Here is a 26,451-nt window from a genome sequence, read left to right on the forward strand (position 1 = left end):
CTCCCTCAGATACTCCTAAGTTTCTGACCATCCCCACCGACCAGACCGTAACAGAGGGTCAAAGCGTTGACTTTCCCTGCTCCGCAGAAGGCCGTCCGCTTCCAGTCATCGCCTGGACGAGAGCAGGTCTTCTTTGTTCTCCCTATTCTTCTGTAATGATTTGAAGACTCCAGAAGCTGTAAACATGCAGCATGCATAGTACCCAGCCTTCATCAGTTTGGTGCCCTCAGGACGTTTGGATTACAACTTCCCTCAGCCCCGGACAGCACAGAGGTGATGCGAAGTTGCTATCCAAAACCTCTGGAGGATCAGGCTGGGTTGCTCGGGTCTATCACTCTCCCTCAGAGGTTGAAAGACCGAGAGGCCACAAAGGCTCTTTGCTTGCCTGCTTTTAGCTTTTAGCTTTTAATAATCTGGGCCAATGGTGTATTCACATAGATGACCTAACTGCAGCTATCACTGGGCAACTGCTCTCCCGTGGATCAACAGGAAGTGGGTTCTTTCAGCACTGTGTGGAGTAACCTCACTGCATAGGTAATTCTGCCAAGAGATCCCAGGGCACAATGTGCCCTGTATAATGCTCACGTGCCAAGCTAGTGCCCCACTCAGCCTTTCCAAAGCTCAGGCCAGTGTGCTTTGAATTGGTATGTTTCTGAGTGACTGGAAGCGGCCTCCGAGACCATATAACACCGGTCCTGAAAGATCTACACTGGCTCCCAGTACATTTCTGAGCACAATTCAAAGTGTTGGCGCTGACCTTTAAAGCCCTAAACAGCCTCAGTCCTGTATACCCGAAGGAGTGTCTCCACCCCCATCGTTCAGCCTGAGGTCCAGCTCCGAGGGCCTTCTGGCTGTTCCCTTCCTGCAAGAAGTGAGGTTGCAGGGAAGCAGGCAGAGGGCCTTTTCAGTAGTGGCACCCACCCTGTGGAACGCCCTCCCATCAGATGCCAGGGAAATAAACAACTATCTGACTTTTAGAAGACATCTGAAGGCAAGGCTGTTCAGGGAAGTTTTTCATGTTTGATGTTTTAATGAATATTCTGTTGGGAGCCGCCCAGAGTGTCTGGAGAAACCCAGGCAGATGGGTGGGGTATAAATATATTATTATTATTATTATTATTATTATTATTATTATTATTATTATTGGCATCTTAAGGGGTCATAAATAACCAGATCCACACCATCCATTCAAAGCACATCCAATGCACATTTAAAGCACGTGACATCCCCCAAGCAATCCTGCAAACTGTAGTGGCCCCCTTGCAGAGCTACAATTCCCATCCCCTGTAACGAACTACAGTTCCCAGGGAACCACTGCCTTAAAACAGCCCCAGTGTTCCTCAGAACCAGCACCAAGCCTTTAGCACCTAGAGCTACGCTGATGCATTGTGGGAAATAAAAAATGTGGCTTGGGCCATCTTCCCAGGGCTGCCACCACACCTCATCAAGAGCGCCCAACTAGAGCCAGCCTTGCCCACAAGAACTCAGCCCAAACATGGCCGCCGCCTTACGGGATGTCGTTGTTGTTAGGTGGTCCGTTGCCAAGCGACCGGAGACACAGCATCCTCTCCACGGGCACCCTGAGGGTGGTCCGAGTGGCCCTTCACGACCAAGGCCAGTACGAATGCCATGCCATCAGCGCCATTGGGGTCCGAAGCTCCCCTGTGCAGCTCTGGGTGACTCCGCGAGGTATGTTTGGTCGTTCATCTTCTGTTCCACAAATCGCTTTTGCCTCCTGTGGCCCTTTGAGCTTCCTCCCCAGCCCTTATAAGAAAAAACTGCTCCTTTTCCCTTATGGAGTATCCAAGAGTCTGCAAACCAAACCAAACCAAACCTGTTTAGGGAAGTTTTTAATGTCTGATGCTGCATTGTTTTTAATATTCAGTTGGAAACCGCCCAGAGTGGCTAGGGAAACCCAGCCAGATGGGCGGGGTATAAATAATAAAATATTATTATTATTATCCGTATAGAGTCCTTAAAGTGGGTCCCCCTATCCGTTGGAGAAAATAACAGAGGCCAACCATAGTAGGGTGGCGCTGTGGGTTAAAGCCTCAGTGTCTAGGGCTTGCCGATCGAAAGGTCGGCGGTTCGAATCCCTGCGGCGGGGTGAGCTCCCATCTTTCGGTCCCAGCTCCTGCCCACCTAGCAGTTCGAAAGCACCCCTGGGTGCAAGTAGATAAATAGGGACCGCTTACTAGCGGAAAGGTAAACGGCGTTTCCGTGTGCGGCTCTGGCTCGCCAGAGCAGCGATGTCACGCTGGCCACGTGACCCGGAAGTGTCTTCGGACAGCGCTGGCCCTTGGCCTCTTTGAGTGAGATGGGCGCACAACCCTAGAGTCTGTCAAGACTGGCCCGTACGGGCAGGGGTACCTTTACCTTTTTTTTAACCATAGTATATTGAGAAGCAAAGCGGTTAGTAAGCCTGATCTTTATTAAGCTGGTTGCAACAGGGTCCCCACTCCCCACACGCTGGAGGGAGGAGAGAACTCCGAACAATGGTGTGCAAGCCCTTATATAGACTTTTGAAATTGCCCATCCTGTAGACCACCCCCCTGAAACATCATACAAACATCACAGAAGGAGGCGGTCTACAGCAGAAATCCTGCCTGCCAGGATACCTGATAATGGTCACTGATTGCTTTACCTGGGCAGCCCGGTCATTCTTTTGTGATGGTAAATACTTCAGTTCCTGAATCCAGGTCACAGGCTCACCCTATTCGTACACAAATACGCCCTTAAGACAGGTAAGCAAAAGACAATGGAGAGGCTTTCCCATTCACTTCCTCCTTGCGGAGAAATATTTGAGGTCAATTTGGGAGAGTCCTGTACTATTTCGGACACGTGGTTTATATACTTAGGCGTGTATGTGTGCCTTGTACATTTATGAACATTTATTTTATATCTGAGACCTTGGAATTCTTATAATTCTTTCTTTGGTAATCCTCACAGAACTCTAGCCCAATGGTTGCCATTAATTTGATTTGATAATGAACTGATTTTAGAATGCTGTATTATTTAACTGTTGTTAGCCACTCTGAGCCTGGCTTCGACTGGGGAGGGTGGGATATTGTTACGGTAAAATCTGGGTGCGAGGCTGCTCTGCCACCCAGCTCGTCGGACTAAGTCCGTGGGTCCCTGCGGAGGAAAATGAGCTCAGCCGGAGACAGGAGCAAACTGCAGAAGATCCCAGTTTATTGCGCAACAGGTTCAAGGCGAGATTGAACAGTGAGAAAGGGGTGACATGAACTTTTGAAACTTCCTCCATGTCCCAGAATACAGTGCAAAATACATCCCAGTTACATCATGAATACATTAAGAAGAGGTTGGGTTACACAGATTACATCATGAATACATTAAGAAGAGGTTGGGTTACATAGGATTAACATATGGAGGAGGGAGGGGGGAATATGCAGAGCTGGAGATATGTGCAGATAAGCACATCCTGAGTACCGGTGATGAGAAGACAATGGTCCATGTATGCATAGTCTGCCACCTGGCATTGCCCAGAGGAAAGGCTTGGCAGAGTGATTTGACAGGATTAGGGTCTTGACACCTTGCTTGAGGGATTATGGAGGACAGGGGAGGTGTCACGGAGTCCTAGAGAAATTGAGCAAATTGGCACGTTGATTTTCTATGAATTTTACAGATTTTAGTCCCTTTTGACATTGACAATTGGAAATAAATGGATATATTGTAGTGAAGAAGGAGGTGAAGAAGACATGCCCCCCCCTTCCATATCAGATATAAATATAATTTTATTATTATTATTATAACATTCCTGACCGAGAAGTTTGGGGTGTCTGCCTGACTCTTTCCTCTTCGCCCTAAACAGTGATTCCGGTCTTCCTTCACCCCCCGCAAGATATGGTGGCAGAGACTGGACAAGACATCGAGATCACCTGCGCAGCCCAAGGGGATCCACAGCCCACTATCACATGGGCCAAGGTACCTGAGTGTTGATCGATGCACTTTGAACACCTGTTGCCTTGAGGCCTGCCTGCCTTGGATGGGGAACCCACTGCTGCTTCTGCAAATGCACAATATATTTTAAACACATTTGAAGCGCGCACACACACACACACAGGATCCCGGGAACTGTAGGGTGCTGAGAATTTTAGGCCTGTAAGGGGTAAAATACAGCTCCCAGTTGGGCTACCAAAAGTTTGTGGACAGAGAGAATGGTGGACTGGATGTGCATAGCCTTTTCCATACCACCTCCAGTATCCAGGCAGGGAAGCAACGGTTATTTTGGGTCTCCAAAAAGAGTTCAGGCAGCGCAGACATCCCTAATCTGAAGCCCGGCCCTCTGTCCCAAATCTCAAAGAGAACTTTAAAGAGTGCATGCGAAGAAACACAGCCCAATGTGCCATGCGGCCGTAGCCTGAGATGACTTGTCTTTTGCTGCCAATCAAATTTTTGCAATGCCTTTGCTGACATCTGGTGGCCAGCTGGGTGAGACGCTGTAGCCTGCAAGCCCTAGTTTGCGAGTATTCTGGTGGCTGTCGAAGTGTATCGGTTCACACAACCGTTTCTTCCTGGATCAAAGTCAGCCTGAATTGGTTTTTTTCAGGAGACTTGCCATGCCGAACAAGCACCCCATGCCCACTTTGGGGATCAATGTGTCCAATTTAATCTCATTTTTTTTTCTGGGGAGGTACAATTTGTTCCAGGACGCGGGTGGTGCTGTAGTCTAAACCACTGAGCCTCTTGGGCTTGCCGATCAGAAGGTCGGTGGCAGTTCGAAAGCATGCCAAAAAGTGCAAGTAGATAAATAGGTACCGCTCCGGCGGGAAGGTAAACAGCATTTCCGTGCGTTGCTCTGGTTCGCCAGAAGCGGCTTAGTCATGCTGGCCACACGACCCAGAAGCTGTACGCCGGCTCCCTCGGCCAATAAAGTGAGATGAGCGCCACAACCCCAGAGTCGGCCATGACTGGACCTAATGGTCAGGGGTCCCTTTACCTTTATATCACAAATGGAGATGCGGGTGGTGCTGTAGTCTAAACCACTGAGCCTCTTGGGCTTGCCGATTAGAAGGTTGGTGGCAGTTCGAAAGCATGCCAAAAAGTCCAAGTAGATAAATGGGTACCGCTCCGGCAGGAAGGGAAACGGCGTTTCTGTGCGCTCCTCTGGTTTCGCCAGGAGTGGCTTAGTCATGCTGGCCACATGACCCGGAATAACTGTCTTCGGACAAACGCCAGCTCCCTCGGCCAGTAAAGTGAGATGAGCGCCGCAACTCCAGTCGTCTGTGACTGGTCTTAACCTTCAGGGGTCCTTTACCTTTACAATTTGTTCCAAAACAATTTTTTTTGCACATGCAGATATCCACTGGAGGAAAGCAAGTGCCTGCACACAAATATCAACCCAGGCAATAATAATAATAACAATAATCACTCTGTTTTGGCTTTCTGACTCAGTCAACACATAAAAGAAGACTGGAAGGGATAAGTTCTAGTTTTGAATGCACTTCCACATTAGTAAAAGTCTTTTATAAAAATAAATAAATCAACCTTTGAAATAGAAAATACTGATTTTCTATTTGCATCGTGGTTTGCTTGTCTTAACACAGAGGAACATTCACACATGTGATACACACCCCCCCCCATGCATTCCCACCCCATTCTCCTGTGTGCATAAAAAGATAAAGGGACCCCTGACTATTAGGTCCAGTTGTGACCGACTCTGGGGTTGCAGCGCTCATCTCGCTTTATAGGCCGAGGGAGCCGGTGTACAGCTTCCGGGTCATGTGGCCAGCATGACTAAGCTGCTTCTGGCGAACCAGAGCAGCACACGGAAACGCCGTTCTACCTTCCCGCTGGAGCGGTACCTATTTATCTACTTGCACTTTGATGTGCTTTCGAACTGCTAGGTTGGCAGGAGCAGGGACCGAGCAACGGGAGCTCACCCCGTTGCAGGGATTCGAACCACCGACCTTCTGATCGGCAAGTACTAGGCTCTGTGGTTTAACCCACAACGCCACCCGTGTCCCATCCTGTGTGCATAGCCTGCGCCAAAGCTGAACCTAGTCTATCCAAGCTCCAAAACCTCTTTCCCTTGCATCTCAGGAAGGAATTCAGATCACAGAGAGCGGCAAGTTCCACATCAACAGAGAAGGGACCCTCTCCATCCGAGACCTGGGGATGGCTGACCAAGGGAGGTACGAATGCGTAGCCAGGAACACTTTTGGGTTTACTTCCAGCACCATGCAACTGACAATCACAGGTGAGAGCAATCTTCCTTTGCATCTGCAGTTTTACCCAGCCTTCCCAAGCTGGCGCCCTCCAGCTGTTTCGGACTACAACTCCCACTGGCTGGCGCTGATGGGAGTTGTAGCTGGAGGGCACCAGATTGGCAGAGGCTGGTCTAGTTGGAGCCAGTTTGCATGGCTGGCTTTTCTGCACCCCTGTACCCATATACAATCCATACCAACATGCAATCCTAGATCTACGTTTCCTTTTATTTTAAAAAAATAATTTTTATTTTATTTTAAAAAGAAATAAATGTACAACAAATTCAATTGCAAATCCATTCTCTGAATCTTGAGATTTTCTCCCACCCCTTCCACGGGTCCTGATATGAACATTTGCATCTGCATATCAATCTGTTATCCACTTTTTTTATCCATCTGAGTTGTCCATAGTTTACCTTACAAGTGAGATTAAAATCCTCTAGATCTACATTTTCTAAACAGGACTGTCACCCAGTTACAGAAGCCCTAGTTGATTAAACATGTACATTTTCTAGATGATTGATTAGCCGGTTGATTAAATCTGCATACATTTGCAAAATATTCCCCCCCCCCCCCATAAAATGAAAAGGATTCTTTGCAGATCCCTGCCTGTAGCCCCTTCTCTGGGTGACACAATGCAGCAGGGAGCATAGGAAGCTTTCTTATGAGTCACACCATTGCTCTATAGCTCTATATTGTCTACACGGACAGGCAGCAGCTCGATGGGGTTTCAGGTGGGAGTCTTTTCCAGCCCAACCTGGAGAAACCTTTTAGAATCATAGAATCATAGAAGAGTTGGAAGAGACCACAAGGGCCATCGAGTCCAACCCCCTGCCGAGCAGGAAACACCATCAGAGCACTCCTGACATATGGTTGTCAAGCCTCTGCTTAAAGACCTCCAAAGAAGGAGACTCCACCACACTCCTTGGCAGGAAATTCCACTGTCGAACAGCTCTTACTGTCAGGAAGTTCTTCCTAATGTTTAGGTGGAATCTTCTTTCTTGTAGTTTGGATCCATTGCTCCGTGTCCGCTTCTCTGGAGCAGCAGAAAACAACCTTTCTCCCTCCTCTAGGTGACATCCTTTTATATATTTGAACATGGCTATCATATCACCCCTTAACCTCCTCTTCTCCAGGCTAAACATGCCCAGCTCCCTTAGCCGTTCCACATAAGGCATCGTTTCCAGGCCTTTGACCATTTTGGTTGCCCTCCTCTGGACACGATCCAGTTTGTCAGTGTCCTTTTTGAAACACAGATCTCTGCCACCAATGTGTGCAGCGCAGAAGGTTATGCTAAAAAGCAAGGGAAAGGCATTTACGGGTGCAAGAAAAAGCAAAACTACTCTTATTGTTCTGACATTTTCACATTCCAAGCAAACTCAAATATGTGCTAGGAACTGGTGTATTGGGTGGTAAGGTTACTGTTTTCATTTATTTATTTTTTTACATAATATTTTATTAAGTTTTACAAAAGACATAAATCAACAATAAACAAACAACCTCACAACAAAAAATAAAAAAACAGAAAAATAAACACTACAACACACAAACACACAAAGCAACAATATACAACAAAGAAAATAAACATGTTAAAAACAATTTTTGTCTCCTTGTATTCTTTACATTAACTTATTTCTCCGACTTCCCCAGACCTTCCTTCTCTGTATTCCAAATCAAATATTCTGTCTGCAAATTCTTTCCCTCTATCATATTTTAATTTTCTGATACTCTTGAAGTCTAATAGATAGTTGCATTTCCTTAAATCTATTAAGATATTAAATCTTTCTCTATTCACTTTTTCGCTAATAACCATTCACCCTCAATCCGATGTCATCAAACATTCATTGTTTTATAATATTTCTGTAAATAGTCTTTAAATTTTCTCCAGGCTTCCTCACCGTCTCACAACAGGTTACTGTTTTCAAGGCAGATGATTCTAAAATGGCAGTGGTTTAAATTTTGATTTTTTTCCCCACCACCACCACCGCCACCTTTGTGGTTTTAAAAAAGCTACGAACGTTGGCAGAAGCGGCGACACCTTTGTCGCGACCTCAATCCAGGAAGCCATCAACAGTGTGGACCACGCCATCAATTCTACGCGCACCGAGCTGTTTAGCAAGTAAGACCGTTTGGAGAATAAACTCACATTTACGGGGGCAGGTGGGAAGGCCACACAGATGCAGAAGCCATTTTGTGGGGGGAAGGGCAGTTTTGTGGTCATTTCCTACCCGGGCTGGGTCTAGACAAATCAAAGAAGCGATTCAGTTAAACGTGTTGCAAATTTCATACAGAGAAATCGGAAAACGGGACTTCACAGCGCCGTCTGGTGTCACAGTGTTATAATGCATGTTGTTGTTGTTGTTTAGTCATTTAGTCGTGTCCGACGCTTTGTTACCCCATGGACAAGAGCACGCCAGGCACTCCTGTCTTCCATTGCCTCCCGCAGTTTGGTCAAACTCATGCTGGTAGCTTCGAGAACACTGTCCAACCATCTCGTCCTCTGTCGTCCCCTTCTCCTTGTGCCCTCCATCTTTCCCAACATCAGGGTCTTTTCCAGGGAGTCTTCTCTTCTCATGAGGTGGCCAAAGTCTTGGAGCCTCAGCTTCAGGATCTGTCCTTCCCGTGAGCACTCAGGGCTGATTTCCTTCAGAATGGATAGGTTTGGTCTTCTTGCAGTCCATGGGACTCTCAAGAGTCTCCTCCAGCACCAGAATTCAAAAGCATCGATTCTTCGGCCATCAGCCTTCTTTGTGGTCCAGCTCTCACTTCCATACATCACTACTGGGAAAACCATAGCTTTAACTATACAGACCTTTGTTGGCAAGGTGATGTCTCTGCTTTTTAAGAAAGGTTTTATTTCCACAAGCCTCGGGAGAGAAATACAAGTCACAGAACAGTTTCAAAATAAAAGGAAATTGCATATCTTTTGTTAAGTTTCATTTTAGTGGGGGGCGGGGGGAAATCATTAATGCGGCAATGGCTTAGATGCTGTCTAAGTTTGTCATTGCTTTTCTCCCAGTTATAATGCATATAAAACACTTTATCTTCACAAATGTAGCAGAGTCCCCAATTGTCACTCGGCCAGGGACTTCACGGGAAGTAGGAATTCCCACGCAAATGGAAAAGGAAGCAGGAATGGCTGCGTTCCGCCTGTCTGTCTATGGTCAGGAATGGACATGAGCCAAGCAAATTCAACCTTTCACATCACTGTTTACTTAAGTCTGCAAACAACTCATACCGTATTTTTCTGTGTATAACACGCCCCCATGTATAAGATGCTGCCTATTTGGGAGGTTCAAACTTAAGAAAATGGGGGGGAGATTGCCCAGAGTTGTTGAGATTGGGGGGGGGGGGACCAGAGTTGTCGAGCTTTTTTAGGGGCAGTATTGCTGAAAATCATTCACCCGTCTGACCTGCACTGCCGCAACCGCAAATCACCAGCACTATTGCCGCAGCAGCGACAGCAAATAAACACTAGCCCTTTTCGCAGACACCAAGAACACCACTGGCAATCTCCAGCTAGCAGAACCAAACAATCCCATGTCACCAATATGCACTGGCTATGTATAAAGCGCATTCCCCCCATTTTTTAGCATTCTTTTTTTGGGGGGGGTTTGAAGCTCATCTAATACACGGAAAAGTACGGTAGTTTTCACGTTTCCTCGGCATGGAAACGAACATAAACAGTTGTATAACCCACACTGAATAGCAGACAGCAAGACAAATGATTCAGTATTTTTCAGAAACCAAACTGCAGCAGAACAGAATCGGCGCTGATTGTGACGGATGCAAGTGGAAGTGGAAACTGCCGTTTTCTCGCTTCCCTAACTGAAAGTAAAAATAACAAGTGGGAGCTGTGACAAGTTGTTTTTTTCAGGCTACTCTATTCCACTCTCCTCCCCTAGCTTTCTATCTCCTGCCCCAATAGTCAGCCAGCATTGGGTGACCACTGAGCATGCTCAGTCATCCCTGGGTAGCTTTGGGGATCACCCCCCCCCACACACACACCTCTAAGGCTATAATCCTATAAGCCCCATTGAACTGAACAGGACTTTCTTTGGAGTAGAAAGGTTGTTTATCCCCCTGCATGGCCTGGGGTTCCCCCAAGACTGCTGATATCGCCCTCTTGTGGAGGGGAGGAACAGAGCCATTTTGGCTGCAATAAGGACCAGCACATTTGAGAACTCGGATTGCTGTTAGTATCTCAGCCGATAATGCTGAGGCTTTTGGAAAATGCGATGGCGCTTAAAAATGGCTTTCTGTCCTCTCCGGACAGGCGACCCAAAACTCCTAATGAATTGCTGGCTCTTTTCCGTTACCCGCGGGATCCGTACACCATCGAGACAGCTAGGGCCGGAGAGATCTTCGAACGGACCTTGCAGCTCATCCAGGAACATGTGCAGCAAGGCTTGGTTGTGGACATGAACGGAACAGGTAATAAAGACACCACTGAGCCATGAAAGCATGTTATGTGTTATGTCTCTGTTATGGCGCCCTAGATACGGAAATCCCTCCCACTAGAGGACTGCTTGTCCCCCATGTTAGCAGCTTTTCAGTGTCAAGTCAAGAGGTGTTTTTCCCACCCTCCAGGTGTATAGGAGACTAAGTTAAGAAGCTGGTGTGTCTGCTTCTAAGATTCCATCCTAGAATTGCTTTTCTGGTTTTTATTTGGACGTAGACTGCATTCTAATAAAATGCTGAGAATGTGTTGCATTTGAACGGAATCTTCATTGGCCTAGAAGCCTTTGGGTTGAGGACCTATCGGTGGTCATTCCTTTGCCTTAAGAAGGCATACCGTATTGGCCTGAATATAAGCCTCACTTTTTTTTTTTTTAATGATATTTATTAAAAGTTTTATAATTACAGGGGGGGAAAGGGGGGGAAAGAAGAAACACAGTATATATATATAAAAAGAGAAAATAAAAAAATTAAGAAATACATCAAAAGTAAAAGCAAAAAAGAAAACAATGCCTCCACCCAACTAGAGAAAAAACAAAAACATTTAAAAACACATCCATTTTTCACATCTCTATCCTTCAATGACTTATTTCCTCGACCTCCTCCCACCTCCCTTTTTTGTATTCCAGTTAATAATTAAGTCAGCAAATCCTTTCCATCTTTCACTGCTTACTATCGTTTAATTATCTTAATCTATTTTAACCTTATCTTCCCATCAAAATCTAAAAATTTATCTATACTTCAATCTAAAAAAACTTAAAGCTTAAATCCTAAAATCTTAAATCCTTGTCATATTTCTACTGAAGTCGTATAAGTTCATTCCACCATCTCCCAACAGTCCTTAATTATGCTATATTACTCTAAATAATATTTTTAAAAATTCCAATCTTCTTCCACCGTCTCTTCTCCCTGGTCTCGGATTTTGTCAGTCTTTTCTATCAGTTCCATATAGTTCATCAACCTGGTGCTCTTCTATCCGAGGCTCTTAACTCTTCTCCCTGTCCTGTCTGCAAGTTTCTTTTAGTGCCAAAAATTAAGTCCCAAAGGGCTTCCTTCTTAACAGCTCCTTGATCCCATCTCAGCAAATTTGCCCATACTCCATATTCAAAGTTGTAATCCAAAAGATGTTATAAGCCTCACTTTCCCCCCAAATTCCAATTGTGAAAAGTTAAAGTGTGGCTTATATTCACGACCTTACACTGTCGGCAAAGTGGCGTGGCTCTCCCCCCCCCCCCCGGGGAAGCAGCCCGGGGGTGCAGGGCAACAGTGTCCAGCCCACCCACCGCTCCCAAGCTTTCCCCAAGCTGTTGGAACAAAGGGGGGGGGACAGCAAAGCGGTATGGCTCCCCCCCAAGAGCAGCCCAGGAGCGCACGGCAAGGGTGTCTGTCACATCCACGGCTCCCAAGCCTCCCCCAAGCTGCAAAATTTGAAAGGTGTGGCTTATTTGCGGGTGCAGCTTATATTCGGCCTAATACGGTAGCTCATATGTAATTAGAGTTTCCCTCTGAAGGACTAGGCATTTGCTAGAAACTTTAAAAATAAATATAAACCTGTGAGGGTTTAGGGAAGGTTCCAGATATCCTGGAATTATTAGCCTCACAATCTGGTTGTGAGATTTGCAATATTCGAAAAAGGTTTTGTAGCGAATGCTTGTTCTGATTCTAATCCATTGGGTGACGCTCTGGGAGTGGTCTTTCAGGGTACCGCTACAACGACCTGGTCTCCCCGCACTACCTGAACATGATCGCCAACCTGTCCGGCTGCTCTGCCCACCGCCGCACCCCCAACTGCTCCGACATCTGCTTCCACAGGAAGTACCGGACCCACGACGGCTCGTGCAACAACCTCCAGCACCCCATGTGGGGAGCCTCCCTCACCGCCTTCGAGCGCCTGCTCAAGCCGGCCTACCAGAACGGGTTCAACCTGCCCAGAGGCTTCTCTCTGGCCGACGACTCCCGGGAGCTCCCCCTGCCGCTCCCTCGCTTGGTCTCGACCGCCATGATTGGCACCGAGACCATCACGCCCGACGACCAGTTCACTCACATGCTGATGCAATGGGGACAGTTCCTGGACCACGACATGGACCAGACCGTGGCGGCCATCAGCATGGCGCGCTTCTCCGATGGAGCCTCGTGCAGCCAGGTGTGCACCAACGACCCTCCCTGCTTCTCCGTCATGATCCCGGAAAACGACCCGCGGGTGAGGAACGGACACTGCATGTTCTTCGTCCGTTCGAGCCCCGTGTGTGGTAGCGGGATGACCTCTCTGCTGATGAACTCCGTGTACGCCCGCGAGCAAATCAACCACCTCACCTCGTTCATCGACGCATCCAACGTCTACGGGAGCACGGAGCACGAGTCTCTGGAGCTACGGGACCTCAGCAACCAGAGGGGGCTCCTGAAGCAAGGGCAGGTGGTCCCCAGCTCCGGGAAGCACCTCCTCCCCTTCGCCGTGGGGCCTCCCACCGAATGCATGCGGGATGAGAGCGAAAGTCCCGTCCCGTGTTTCTTGGCCGGCGACCACCGAGCCAACGAGCAGCTGGCCTTGACTTCCATGCACACCCTGTGGTTCCGGGAGCATAACCGTGTGGCCGCCAAGCTCCTGGCCCTGAACCCTCACTGGGACGGGGATACCATCTACCACGAGGCTCGGAAGATTGTGGGGGCCGAGATGCAGCACATCACGTACTCGCACTGGTTGCCCAAGATCTTCGGGGAAGCCGGGATGAAGGTCTTGGGGGAGTATAAAGGCTACGAGCCCAACACCAACGCCGGCATCCTGAACGCCTTCGCCACGGCCGCCTTCCGCTTCGGCCACACCCTCATCAACCCTCTCCTCTACCGGCTCAACGAAACTTTCCAGCCCATCCGGCAGGGCCACCTCCCTCTTCACAAGGCTTTCTTCTCGCCGTTCAGGATCACCCAGGAAGGAGGCATCGACCCGCTTCTCCGCGGACTCTTTGGGGTCCCCGGGAAAATGCGAGTGCCTTCCGAACTCTTGAACATGGAGCTGACCGAGAAGCTCTTCTCCATGGCCCATTCCGTTTCTCTGGACCTGGCAGCCATCAACATCCAGAGGGGGCGTGACCACGGCATCCCCCCTTACAACGATTTCCGGGTCTTCTGCAACCTCACGTCCGCACAGGAGTTTGACGACCTCAAGAACGAGATTAGGAACCTCGAAATCAGGGAGAAGCTCAGGAGGTAGGCGGCCCAGCCAAAGGGCACCAGAGAGGTCAGCGACAATTGTAACCAACCCTCCTTTAGGTGTCTCCTTTGTGCAACAACCAAACTCCAGCCCTCCTGTTTCTCCCCCTGACCCCAGCACATGAGACCATTTACTTCTGTTGCTCTAGGTCAGGCGCAGAGAATCTGTGGCTCCAAATCTTGCTGGGCAACAACTCACATCTTCCCTGATCGTAGGCCCCACTAGGAGAGGCTGATAGGAGTCCTCTAGCCTCTTGAGGCTCACAAATTATATTGCCCTTAGCAACAGAAGTGAATAACTCATCACACAAAGGGATTGTAGTGTTTACATGCCTCCGTTCCATGTCAGGCTGCAGTCCATAGCAAGCGTTGACTCAGTCGCTGCAAGTATCTTGAAGATTGCCCAAGGTATATCTGCACTGCAAACCTATCCTGGTTTTATGCTGCTTTAAGAGTCAAATCAAGGGACGCGGGTGGCGCTGTGGTCTAAACCACTGAGCCTAGGGCTTGCTGATGAGAAGGTCGGCGGTTCAAATCCCGCAACGGGGTGAGCTCCCATTGCTCGGTCACTGCTCCTGCCAACCTAGCAGTTCGAAAGCACATCGAAGTGCAAGTAGATAAATAGGTACCACTCCGGTGGGAAGGTAAATGGCATTTCCATGCGCTGCTCTGGTTTCGCCAGAAGTGGTTTAGTCATGCTGGCCACATGACCCGGAAAAACTGTCTGCGGACAAACTTCGGCTCCCTCGGCCAGTAAAACGAGATGAGCGCCGCAACCCCAGAGTCGTCTGCAACTGGACTTAACTGTCAGGGGTCCTTTACCTTTTTAAGAGTCAAATCAGATGTGACAGGAGAGACTGGTGATTAGATATCCTTACTTTTTAAAACTTTTTTTTTCTAGGAGGGAGACTGTTTTTATCAGAGTGTCTGTGGCGGTGGAGGGGACTATTTAATCCCCCCAACACACCATTTCCATATACTGAGCAAAATACAAGTACCTGTATGGACACTCCAGAGTTTCAGACTGTGCTTCTGGAACCCTATGCATGCAAAACAGATGCCCTATCACTGAGCCACAGTTGTTCCCAATTTGTATTAGAGAAACAACATGGGGGAGGGCTGATACCTCCTACCCTGGCATTGCCCCTCTGATCAAACATGGATCCCCACACACTGGCTTCAAAGCAGCAGCAGCAGCAACCACAACAATATGGCAGAAAGATCTTAACATGGATCTGCCATGTCTGTAATGCCTCTGTTGGCCCTGATCTGTCATGGCTTCCCCCAAAGAATCCTGGGAACTCAATCAATTTCCTTTATTCGACCGATAGTCAGAAATAAAACATTACACAATAATTATAAACTATAACATCATAGGGGTACATAAATAAGGTAGGGCCACAGTACTAGAACTCTCACAGGTAACCCACATCAAAGCATTCAATTATACGCTTCCGACGCTTGAGTGCCAGGAAAAGGAATTTAGCCACTGACAAAGTTGTTTGATCCTGGGAACTGCACTTTGGTGTGGGTACTTCAGCTTCTCCACTAGAGGCACCCTGGCCCTTCACAGAATTACGATCTCCCCTCAGGTCTTTTTAAGCCATACCGCAGATACCCTCCTAGGTCAGTATGGGGAAGGGACTGTGACCCTCCAAATGCTATTGAACTACAGCTCCCATCATTCCAGACATGGGCCGTGCTAGTTGGGGGCTGATGGGAGTTAGGTAAAGGGTAAAGGGACCCCTGACCATTAGGTCCAGTCGTGACCGACTCTGGGGTTGCGGTGCTCATCTCGCTTTATTGGCCAAGGGAGCTGGCGTACAGCTTCCGGGTCATGTGGCCAGCAGGACTAAGCTGCTTCTGGCGAACCAGAGCAGCACACAGAAACGCCGTTTACCTTCCTGCCAGAGTGGTACCTATTTATCTACTTGCACTTTGACGTGCTTTTGAACTGCTAGGTTGGCAGGAGCAGGGACCGAGCAACGGGAGCTCACCCCGTCACGGGGAATCAAACCACCGACCTTCTGATCGGCAAGTCCTAGGCTCTGTGGTTTAACCCACAGCGCTACCCGCATCCCAGCTGATGGGAGATGGGGTTCAGCAAAATCTGCAGGGCCACAACATTCTCTCTCACACACACACACCAGGCAAGCTTTTGCTCCTCCAGCTGATCTCTTTCCCCTCTCCCTCTGCAGTTTATATGGAATTACAAAGAACATCGACTTGTTTCCTGCCCTGATGGTGGAGGACCTTGTCCCGGGCACCAGAGTGGGGCCAACACTCATGTGCTTATTAGCGACTCAGTTTCGAAGACTCCGAGATGGAGACAGGTAAGCCAAGCCAGGTCCATTTGCTATTCCATCTGAGCGAGTTGTTCTTTTGATTTGGAGAACCCTGAGGGTTTTGACGTCTCCCCGTTGGATCCTTGAGGGCTTGCCTTTTGGGGTTGGGTGAGGTTGCAGACGTGATCTACTCCTACAACAGCTGTTCCCTGCCAGCGGAGAGCAGCACACAGTCACAGCCCTCAGTCGCCAGGGCTCCAGATGGGAATGGCAACCAGTCCACCAGCACAAATCAACTGGATAGCTCGGTTGGTTAAAACAAGGTGCTGATAATTCCAGGGTTGTAGGTTCAATTCCCCATATGGGGCAGCTGCATATTCCTGCGTTACAGGGGGTTGGACGAGATGGTCCTCCGGGTCCCTTCCAACTCTATGATTCCAAGGACTAGATGTGCAGCCTAGGAATCATTCTGGACTCACAACTGTCCATGGAGGTGCAGGTTAATTCTGCGTCCAGGGCAGCTATCTACCAGCTCCATCTGGTACGCAGGCTGGGACCCTATCTGCCCGCAGAGTGTCTCTCCAGAGTGGTGCATGCTCTGGTTATCTCCCGCTTGGACTACTGCAGTGCGCTTTACATGGGGCTACCTTTGAAGGTGACCCGGAAACTGCAATTAATCCAGAATGCGGCAGCTTGACTGGTGACTGGGAGCGGCCGCCGGGACCACATAACACCGGTCCTGAAAGATCTCCATTGGCTCCCAGTACATTTCCGAGCACAGTTCAAAGTGTTGGTGCTGACCTTTAAAGCCCTAAATGGCCTCGGCCCAGTATACCTAAGAAGCGTCTCCACCCCCATTGTTCAGCCTGGACACTGAGGTCCAGCTCCGAGGGCCTTCTAGTGGTTCCCTCCCTGCGAGAAGTGAGATTACAGGGAACCAGGCAGAGGGCCTTCTCAGTAGTGGCATCTCCCCGGTGGAATACCCTCCCAGCAGATGTCAAGGTTTATGAAGTTTTTGACCTATTTTTAAGGAAATTCACGAAAAAAATCATCACTTCCCACATGGGTTTTCCCTGACATTTTTACTGATTTTCGTCTATTCTGCCCGGACGCTATTTCCGACAGACAAATCCTGGATATGTCTGAGAAATCCCAGACGTATGGCAGCCCAAGTGCAAGGTATTTGTTTGTCTATAGACATATTTGTCTATAGTGATATCTCATTCACCTGTATATAAACACCTGCTGCTGTGCTTGTGTTGCGATAAACCTACATGCATAAACATTTCACATTTACCAGCCTGTACACCGGAGATTAAGAATCTTCTGATAAGAATTTTTATTAGTTTTCAACTACAATAATCCAATAATAGCCTCATTATAACAATGCCAAATCATAATACAATTATTAATACCAATCATTCAGATGCCAAATTATGCAATTTAGGTGGCACCCTGAGTGCTAGTATTGATGGTTTGATGATTTACTTTATTTCTGCGTTCCAAAATCTTATTAATTCCAATTACACTCCAGTCAAAACAACAATCCTTTATACAACAACTGCAATTTTAACTTCCACAAAGAAGTCACACTTCTTTGAAGCCTCACTCACTTCGCAGAGTGTTTGTTGTGGGGGAGGAAGGGAAAGGAGATTGTTAGCCGCTTTGAGACTCCTTGGGGTAGTGATAAAGCAGGATATCAAATCCAAACTCTTCTTCTTCCTGAAGACCAAAGGCTCCCCACCTTGTCCTTGCATCCCTTGCTTGCTGTTTACGGGTCCATCGCTGATGCTCTTGCCTGCAATTTCCCCCATCAGGTTTTGGTACGAGAACCCAGGTGTGCTCAGCCCTGCCCAGCTCACGCAGATAAGGCAGGTGTCTCTCGCCCGCATCATCTGCGACAACAGCGACCACATCAGGCAGCTGCAGAAGGATGTTTTCCGGGTCGCAGCCTACCCACAGGGCATGGTCAGCTGCGATGAGATCCCGGAAGTGGATCTGCGCCTCTGGCAGGACTGCTGTGAAGGTAACGTGATGAGGACGGGGGGTGGGGATTGTGGGTTTTGTTTTTGTTATGTTTTTTTAAATAATCTTTATTAATTTAAATTATTTTTATTATTTTTTAATAATTTTTTATTCAAAATTATAACAAGACATATTATCCAAAAACATATCATCCTTGTTCCCCCCCCCCATTTTTCCTCCCTCCCCCCTCCCACACAAAAGGCTTCCTTTTCAGGATGAAATGAAGCCTGAACACGTCACCCTCCATCTCCCTCTGCTCAGAAGCCGCTAAACATGGAACACTAATTTGATAAATATTTTTGGGAAGGCCATGTGTTTCTGAGCTTTACATTAAAAAAAAAAAAAGTTTTAATTTATACTTTCCAAGTTTATACATTTGATTAATTTAACAATCAATTTAACATTTCAAAATTTGACTTCCTTCCCCCTCTTTCTTCTGCATATCCAAATTCCTTTCATTGCTCCTTTAATTATCGGTTGTGCATATATACCTGTCAGAGAACTGCCATCAGTGCCGGAGGGAGAGAGCAAAAGCCAGAGGGATTCCAGAGAGCGTCCCGGGATTGGGAGAGGCAGCCCATCTTCTGGGGAAGAGAATCAGCGTAGCACCAGTGGAGAAGGGGGGCAGATGGGGGAAGCGGCGAGGCGGTCCCATGACTCCTTGCCGGGGACCAGTGGGGAGAGTAGAGGTCCTCCGCTGCCTACGCCCTCCTTGCGCAGAAGGCTTTCGCGCAGAGAGAGTAGGAGAAGACTAGGCGTCAAAGAGCTTCTTTGCTGGAAGAAGTTTAAGAAACGCCCGCTGACGGATTCTGCCAGCGACTGAGACAGCCACGGGTGAGTGGCTGCCCGGACAGAAAAGGTTCACTCAGGCAACCCAGCCAGGTGTTTGCACCGGCTTACGCACGAGCAACCCCTAGAACCACTACAGTACCCTGGCAAAACTGCAGGTTATTACAATAATCCTGCCAGTGTTTTTATCTGTTTACAATTTATCTGTAAATATTCAATAAACCATCACCATTATTTTACAAAAAAGTTTGATTTCTTGATTTCCTTTTCTTTAGGTAAGTTTCGCCATTTCTGCATATTCCATGAGGGGTTGTTTTTTTGGCAAAAATCTAGACTGCTCATAATGATTTGCCTCTTTTAATACAAATTTCAACCTATTTGCTAATATATTTACAAAAAAGTTTATAATCATCATTCAACAGAGATATGTTGATAATTTTTTAGCTGCTCAGGCGCTCTGACTTGTTTTGGAATCAGAGTTATATAAGCATTCTTCCAGTGTTTCTGAGCTTTTCAAACCCTGCTGTCTCAAACTCACATCTTCTTCTTCCCCCTAGACTGCAGGACCCAGGGCCAGTTTAGGGCCCTTTCCCAACAGTTCCGAAGCAAAAGATCTTCTGGCTTCAGCTACCCAGAAGAAAACCCTTCCAAGGCCAAGCCTGGGGATCAAAGGTGAGCTGCAGACTGGTGACTTTTTCTTCTTTTATTTGATTTTGTGGGACTGTTCAGGGATGCAGGAGAGGATTAGCAGAGTAACATTCCCCTTTTAAACTCAGCGGATGCGTTTGCTCAGGCTCGCTAAAGCCTCTATAATAACTGTTCTGGTATTTCCCCCTTAAAGGTAAAGGGACCCTTGACCATTTGGTCCAGTCGTGACCAACTCTGGGGTTGCGGCACTCATCTCGCTTTATTGGCCGAGGGAGCCGGCGTACAGCTTCCGGGTCATGTGGCCAGCATGACTAAGCCGCTTCTGGCGAACCAGAGCAGTGCACGGAAACGCCGTTTACCTTCCCACCGTAGCGGTACCTATTTATCTACTTGCACTCTGATGTGCTTTCGAACTGTTAGGTTGGCAGGAGCAGGGACCGAGCAACGGGAACTCACCCTGTCACAGGGATTCAAACCACCGACCTTCTGATTGGCAAGCCCTAGGCTCTGTGGTTTAACCCACAGTGCCACCCGCGTCCCTGTTTCCCCCTTATTCCCTCATAAAAGATAAGACACGACACAGTCTTCTCTAAAAGTATAAAAAGAGTTTACTCACTCACATTCTGTTCACAATCGGATCCCAGAAAGCAGACTTAGCTTAGAAAAGTAACATACATCTAGAAACTATCTCATAAGGAGACAGTCCCTTTGTCCTCTCTTGGCTGGAGGCCAAGAGAGCATCTTTGGCTAAGCAGATGTTGCTTCTTCGATGAAAGTAGTCTCAGAGAGAGAGAGGGCTGCCCTGCCCTGTGCTTTTGTCGTTACCTGCACAGGTGAGGCCACACCCACCTCTAGTCACATGCAGAGGAAGTCTGGCCCAGCCCAGAAGGAAACAGGAAGTTTACCTCCTAGCTGGACAAACATTCCTCCCCATGTGTAAGCATGTTCACTCTAGGAATTTTGTACTTGACTGCTCTTGTGTTCCACATCCCACAGATTTTAGAAATATGAATTTATAGCCATACCAAATACACATCGATGTAGAGAGATTACTCTGAATCTCAGCACTCCCCCCCCTCAATTCTCTCCATAAGTCCTGTTGTCAACATTTTCAACTGCATATTATTTCGTAATCTATATTTTATGTCTATCCATATTGTCCATAGTATTTGTTACATCACAAGTGAGATTAAAATCCTGCTAATGTTTTCATCTGCTTACAGTGGTCTCCTAAATAAATTATAAACTTTCCCCATTCATTCTTGTCCAATTTCTTGTCTTCCTGGTCTCTGAGTTTCCCGGGCAATTTTGCCATTTCAGCGTAGTCTAACAGCTTAGTTTGCCATTCCTCTCTGGTAGGGGACTCTTTCTTCTTTCCATCTCTGAGCTAATAGCATCCGTGCTGCTGTTGTTGCATACATAAAGAGTCTTTTCTGTTCCTTTGGAATGTCGGTACCTATAATTTCTAATAGAAAGGCTTCTGGTTGTTGTTTTTACAAAAGTTATTTGAAACATTTTTTTCAGTTCATTATATATCACTTCCCAGAAAGCCTTTATTACCATACATGACCACCACATATGATAAAAGATACCTTTTTTTTCTTTACATTTCCAACAGCTATTTGTACTTGCTTTATATATTTTTGCTAGTTTAAGGTAAAGGTAAAGGGACCCCTGACTGTTAGGTCCAATCGCAGATGACTCTGGGGTTGCAGCGCTCATCTCGCTTTATTGGCCGAGGGAGCCGGCGTACAGCTTCCGGGTCATGTGGCCAGCATGACTAAGCCACTTCTGGCGAACCAGAGCAGCACACGGAAACGCCGTTTACCTTCCCGCCGGAGCGGTATCTATTTATCTACTTGCACTTTGACGTACTTTTGAACTGCTGGGTTGGCAGGAGCAGGGACTGAGCAACGGGAGCTCACCCCGTTGCAGGGATTCGAACCGCCGACCTTCTGATCGGCAGGTCCTAAGCACAGTGGTTTAGACCACAGCGCCACCCGCGTCCCCCCCTTTTTTGCTAGTTTACTAGGAGTTAAATACCAGCAGTACATGTGGCCAGCATGACTAAGCCGCTTCTGGCGAACCAGAGCAGCACACGGAAACGCCGTTTACCTTCCCGCCAGAGCGGTATCTATTTATCTACTTGCACTTTGACGTACTTTTGAACTGCTGGGTTGGCAGGAGCAGGGACTGAGCAACGGGAGCTCACCCCGTTGCAGGGATTCGAACCGCCGACCTTCTGATCGGCAAGTCCTAAGCACAGTGGTTTAGACCACAGCGCCACCCGCGTCCCCCCCCCCCTTTTTTGCTAGTTTACTAGGAGTTAAATACCAGCAGTACAACTTTTCTTTCAGGGTACAACATGCCACGAATTTCAAATCCGTTTTCCATAACCTTTCCCAATCTGAAATCTGAATATTGTGCCCCAAATCCCTTTTTCTTGCTGCTGCCTAAAATGCCAAATTTGTGCCTGCTCTGATAACTCTGTGCCAGGTTGCTTGGAAAGCATTTTCAAAGCAGGCAGGTGTTCAAGGTTTTGAACTTTTGGACCTTGTATGTTGGACCCAACCAACGCCTTATTGTGCTTCCTGGGACAATGGGCAGCGGGTTGGGGAACAGGGCAAGGAAAGAGAAGACAGGTTTATCCTCCGGTGGAGCTTCAAAATTTGAAGAAGGCCGGTTGCACATCCTACCCAACCTTAGCATCCCTTTGCCTTGCTCATAGCAGGAGAGAGCAGTCACCTGGACACACCCCTTAAATGAAGCCACACCTCTTTTTTCTATCTTTTCTTGCAGGCCAGAGGAACCTTCTCAGAACCCCCCTTCAGAGGAGGACCTCGAAGCATTAGTAAACGAACTGGAAAAAACCATCTCCTCTCTTCAGAGAAAGGTAGACTTTGGCTGTGTATCCACCAAACATTTAAAGTGAATTCTTTTCTTCAAAGGTATGGGGTGTTAGGGAAGGGGTGGTACCTGTTATGTACTGAGTTGAATAGGATCCAAAAGGCAGCAGTCTGACTGGTCCTAGAACAATAGGATTCAGAATGCAGCAGTCTGATTGGTCCTAGAACAATAGGGGGAAGTGAGGGGCAGATGGTCATCATCAACCTGGGAAGGTAGGCCATCTAGGTAGGTGAAATATACTCGGAGTCGAGAGTGGATCTCATGCTCTTTATTCAGCTCATAGTGGTGAGGAGGAATGGAAGTCCCCCCAAAATGTCTGCTTTATATACATTATTTACACAATGGGCCCCACGTGATTGGCTAATTCCGGGATTCACCTGAAGGCTAATCAGGTTGTGGATTCACTTCCAACTGGAGCTGGATTGGGTGGCGCCTGTAGACCAATCAGACTGCTGCATTCTGGACCCTATTGTTCTAGGACCAATCAGACTGCTGCATTCTGAATCCTATTGTTCTAGGACCAATCAGACTGCTGCCTTTTGGATCCTATTCAGCTCAGTACATAACAGTAGGAGAAGGGAAATTCTGGTCCTAAACCTCCACTGCCTGGTGGGAGATCTTTGGGCAGAGAAAAGGCTGAGGAGTAAACCCTACACAAATCCCTAAGGCAGTTGGATGGTGCCTTGTATGCCTCCTTCCAGCAACTCCTGCAGCCAAGCTGGTGCCAAACGTAGACCAAGAATCTCTGGAGGGCCACAGATTGCACCCCTGTCTTGGAATGCAGTTGCTGATCCGTTAATGAACTCTCTTGTTTCCTCCGCTGTCAGGTTAACGGCTTGGAAAGTCAACTGAGACAGCATCAAAGAAGCACCACAGCCAGATATGGCTGGCAGCAGAAGAGTGGAGCTGCCTTGAGGAAAAGATGACCCACTCTGCACGGTGCTAATGTGAGGAGAAAATCGATGCTGAAAGAGTGTGTGTGTGTGTGTGTTGTGTGTGTGTGTTATGGGGCAGTTGCTGAAGGCAGCTGGAGTTTCAAGAGCACCTTCTGCGGTAGCAGACCTGTGTTCTTGTGTGTTTGTCACCCTTTCTGCCTTGCTTATGGGTTCCCCAGCGGCACCTGACTGGCCACTGGAGAAGGAATGATGGCCTAGGCAGGCATTTCATAGAATCCTAGAACTGTAGAGTTAGAAGGGACCACGAGGGTCACCTAGTCCTAACCCCCTGCAATGAAGAAATCTTTTGCCCAACGTGGGGCTCGAACCCACAACCCTGAGATTAAGAGCCTTATGTTCTACTGACTGAGCTATTCGGTCTGGTGCAGTAGGACGCTTCTTGGGCTCAGCCGTCTTCCCCTGAATTTTCAGCTTTTCTTAAATGGGGAGTGTGGGGGAAATAAAAAAATATTTCCAGGGCTGCAAGCAAAAATCTCCAGGCAGAATTCTTCGCGGTTGATCAGTGAGATGTACCCCTGCCAATGGGCTTGGTATTTCTTAAAAAAAATACGTTTAATTAACATGATTTAATATTTTGGAGGGACACGGGTGGCGCTGTGGGTTAAACCACAGAGCCTAGGGCTTGCCGATCAGAAGGTCAGCGGTTCGAATCCCCGCAACGGGGTGAGCTCCCGTTGCGCGGTCCCTGCTCCTGCCAAGATAGCAGTTCAAAAGCACATCAAAGTGCAAGTAGATAAATAGGTACCGCCCCGGCGGGAAGGTAAACGACGTTTCCGTGTGCTGCTCTGGTTTGCCAGAAGCGGCTTAGTCATGCTGGCCACATGACCCGGAAGCTGTATGCCGGCTCCCTCAGCCAGTAAAGCGAGATGAGCACCGCAACCCCAGAGTTGGTCACGACTGGACCTAATGGTCAGGGGTCCCTTTACCTTTACTAATATTTTGGAGCTCACCCAAACTAACTGCAGCATCCTAGTTAGGTGTCCTGTGGGTCTCCCCAGGGCAAAAGGTTCTGGCTGTCAGCAGAGCGGGAACCCGTGCAAACACAGGTTTTCCCAGCCTGCAAGGAACCAGCCCGTTGCTCCACAACCAGAACTTAATGTGCCACCTTGAAAAAACTCCCTGCCTTCAGTTTTAATGCACCTCTGCCCTGTTTTGTCTTCCTCAGGCTGTTGCGCAAACTGTCATCAAGATGCACTAGCTGTTCCCCCCAAGAAAAGCCCGTTTTCCTTCAATTGAGACCCTCAGTATCAGCATCATTACGGCCAAGGGTTCGTCGAAATCTGGCCATGAATCTCCGAACTACTGCTTCTCTGAACCCCTCGCCCACTGCACTGATAAGCCACAGACTCCCCAGATCTCCATACTTCCTCTTGCCTCATCTTGGCTTCTACGCTGTCCAGAGCAGTTTCCTCCTGGAATCTTCTAGGGCAACTCTTTCTCTCTTTAAAGCGCTTAGCTAAGAATGGCGAGCGCTGCTTTAGAACCCCGGGGAAGCTCTCCTTCCCATTTTTTTGCAAGCCATCCAGCCCAATTCAACCTTTCGCAGAGGCACCGTCACAAAGCGCCATCTTCAAAGACCCACCTAGGACCTGAGCAAAGCCAACGTTTGCTGAGCCCACGTGCTGGTGGCAGGGAAGAAATCCAAATCACTGAGCAACTGATGAACCGAGAAGAGCTTTCGACAGCAGGCCGCGTCATCCAGCAAGAAGGGGCACGTCCGTCAGAAACGGCCCCTTGCCATGCCAGGTGCAAAGCCAGCCGTGTTGAAAAGCATAGCCCGGAAAAGGTGGGCTGAACTCTCCCTTAGGCTCCTTCTTCTCAACAATCGCTCCGAAGCTACGGGTGAAATTTTGAAAGAAACGCCCTAACCGGGTGGAAACCCGCTTGGATACTTGAGCCGATGCTGAACTTGCTTCTCCTTGGGCTACATTCCAACAGCTGCTTCTGGCCTTTTTGACAAAAGACACTTCCACCCGCCCCAAAACTTCCGGGAGGCTTTTAGTCAGCTGGCGCATGGAAAGCACATTGCCAATGGTGTGGTGAGCAGGATTCTCATTAGCAAAGCACCTCCGCAGACTGTTCTTTGATGCAGATCTGGTTTCCGTTCAGGTGCCCGGTAACCTGCCCAAACAATCTCAGGGCGCTTCCAGACTGTTTCTGTTTCATTCACAAACTGGCAAGTTCAGGTTGAGTAATCAAAGGTGATAGGGAGCTCTGGCACAACATAGGAAGCTGCCGTAGACCATTGGTCCCTGTAGATCTGTGCTGACTGGCAGTGGCTCCCCAGTTTTGGGGTAGGAGAATTTCTCAGCCCTGCCTGGAGATGTCCTTTCCAACTCTACAGTTCTATGATTCTATGTACCAAAAGGCGAGGGATGACGCTGGCTTTGTGTCGACGCCATCTAACCTCCCCACAAGCAAACTGGAGCAAATGCACATTAAGCAGCCAACATTATCTCATCTCCCCAGAGTGAAAGCACATTAAATAGCCAACATCAGACAGACAGGTGTCAACACACAACATCTGAGCTGTGGACACAGTCCTGTTCACTCTGCAAGCAGTGCGCTCCTGCCACTGGTTTGGGAAGCAGCGTAAACATGACACTGGCAGCAATCCCCTTCCGCCATTCCTTATGAAATACTGCATTTTGCTGACTTTAGAGTTGAGATATTTTGACGGGCAAAAAAGCGGATGCTAGGACCACCCTCGTTTTAAATAACCCTACTATAACAGAGCCTAGGGCTTGCCGATCAGAAGGTCGGCGGTTCAAATCCCCGCAACGGGGTGAGCTCCTGTTGTTCAGTCCCAGCTCCTGCCAACCTAGCAGTTCAAAAGCACGTCAAAGTGCAAGTAGATAAATAGGTACTGCTCCAGCGGGAAGATAAACTGCATTTCCGTGCGCTGCTCTGGTTCACCAGAAGCGGCTTAGTCATGCTGGCCACATGACT

At 48.1% G+C, this 26,451-nt stretch overlaps 1 protein-coding gene across 3 annotated transcripts in view; it reads left to right on the forward strand.

Annotated features, from left to right (window-relative positions):
* LOC310680532 (peroxidasin homolog) overlaps positions 1 to 24,876 on the forward strand; it is a 70,736-nt gene extending 45,860 nt beyond the window's left edge. For all 3 annotated transcript variants that reach the window (XM_083447256.1, XM_083447257.1, XM_083447258.1), the window contains 13 exons: positions 10 to 126; positions 1,531 to 1,689; positions 3,833 to 3,945; positions 6,064 to 6,220; positions 8,238 to 8,346; positions 10,504 to 10,661; positions 12,386 to 13,889; positions 16,091 to 16,225; positions 17,995 to 18,203; positions 19,549 to 19,663; positions 22,439 to 22,532; positions 23,374 to 23,493; positions 24,668 to 24,876. In XM_083447256.1, the coding sequence (XP_083303382.1) occupies positions 10 to 126; positions 1,531 to 1,689; positions 3,833 to 3,945; positions 6,064 to 6,220; positions 8,238 to 8,346; positions 10,504 to 10,661; positions 12,386 to 13,889; positions 16,091 to 16,225; positions 17,995 to 18,203; positions 19,549 to 19,663; positions 22,439 to 22,532; positions 23,374 to 23,472 (2,969 nt within the window). In that variant the 3' untranslated portion in view covers positions 23,473 to 23,493; positions 24,668 to 24,876. The remainder of the gene's footprint in view (positions 1 to 9; positions 127 to 1,530; positions 1,690 to 3,832; positions 3,946 to 6,063; positions 6,221 to 8,237; positions 8,347 to 10,503; positions 10,662 to 12,385; positions 13,890 to 16,090; positions 16,226 to 17,994; positions 18,204 to 19,548; positions 19,664 to 22,438; positions 22,533 to 23,373; positions 23,494 to 24,667) is intronic.
* The last annotated feature ends 1,575 nt before the right edge of the window (positions 24,877 to 26,451 follow it).

This window comes from Podarcis tiliguerta (assembly GCF_965153285.1).
Source record: "Podarcis tiliguerta genome assembly, chromosome: 6".
Taxonomy (NCBI): domain Eukaryota; kingdom Metazoa; phylum Chordata; class Lepidosauria; order Squamata; family Lacertidae; genus Podarcis; species Podarcis tiliguerta.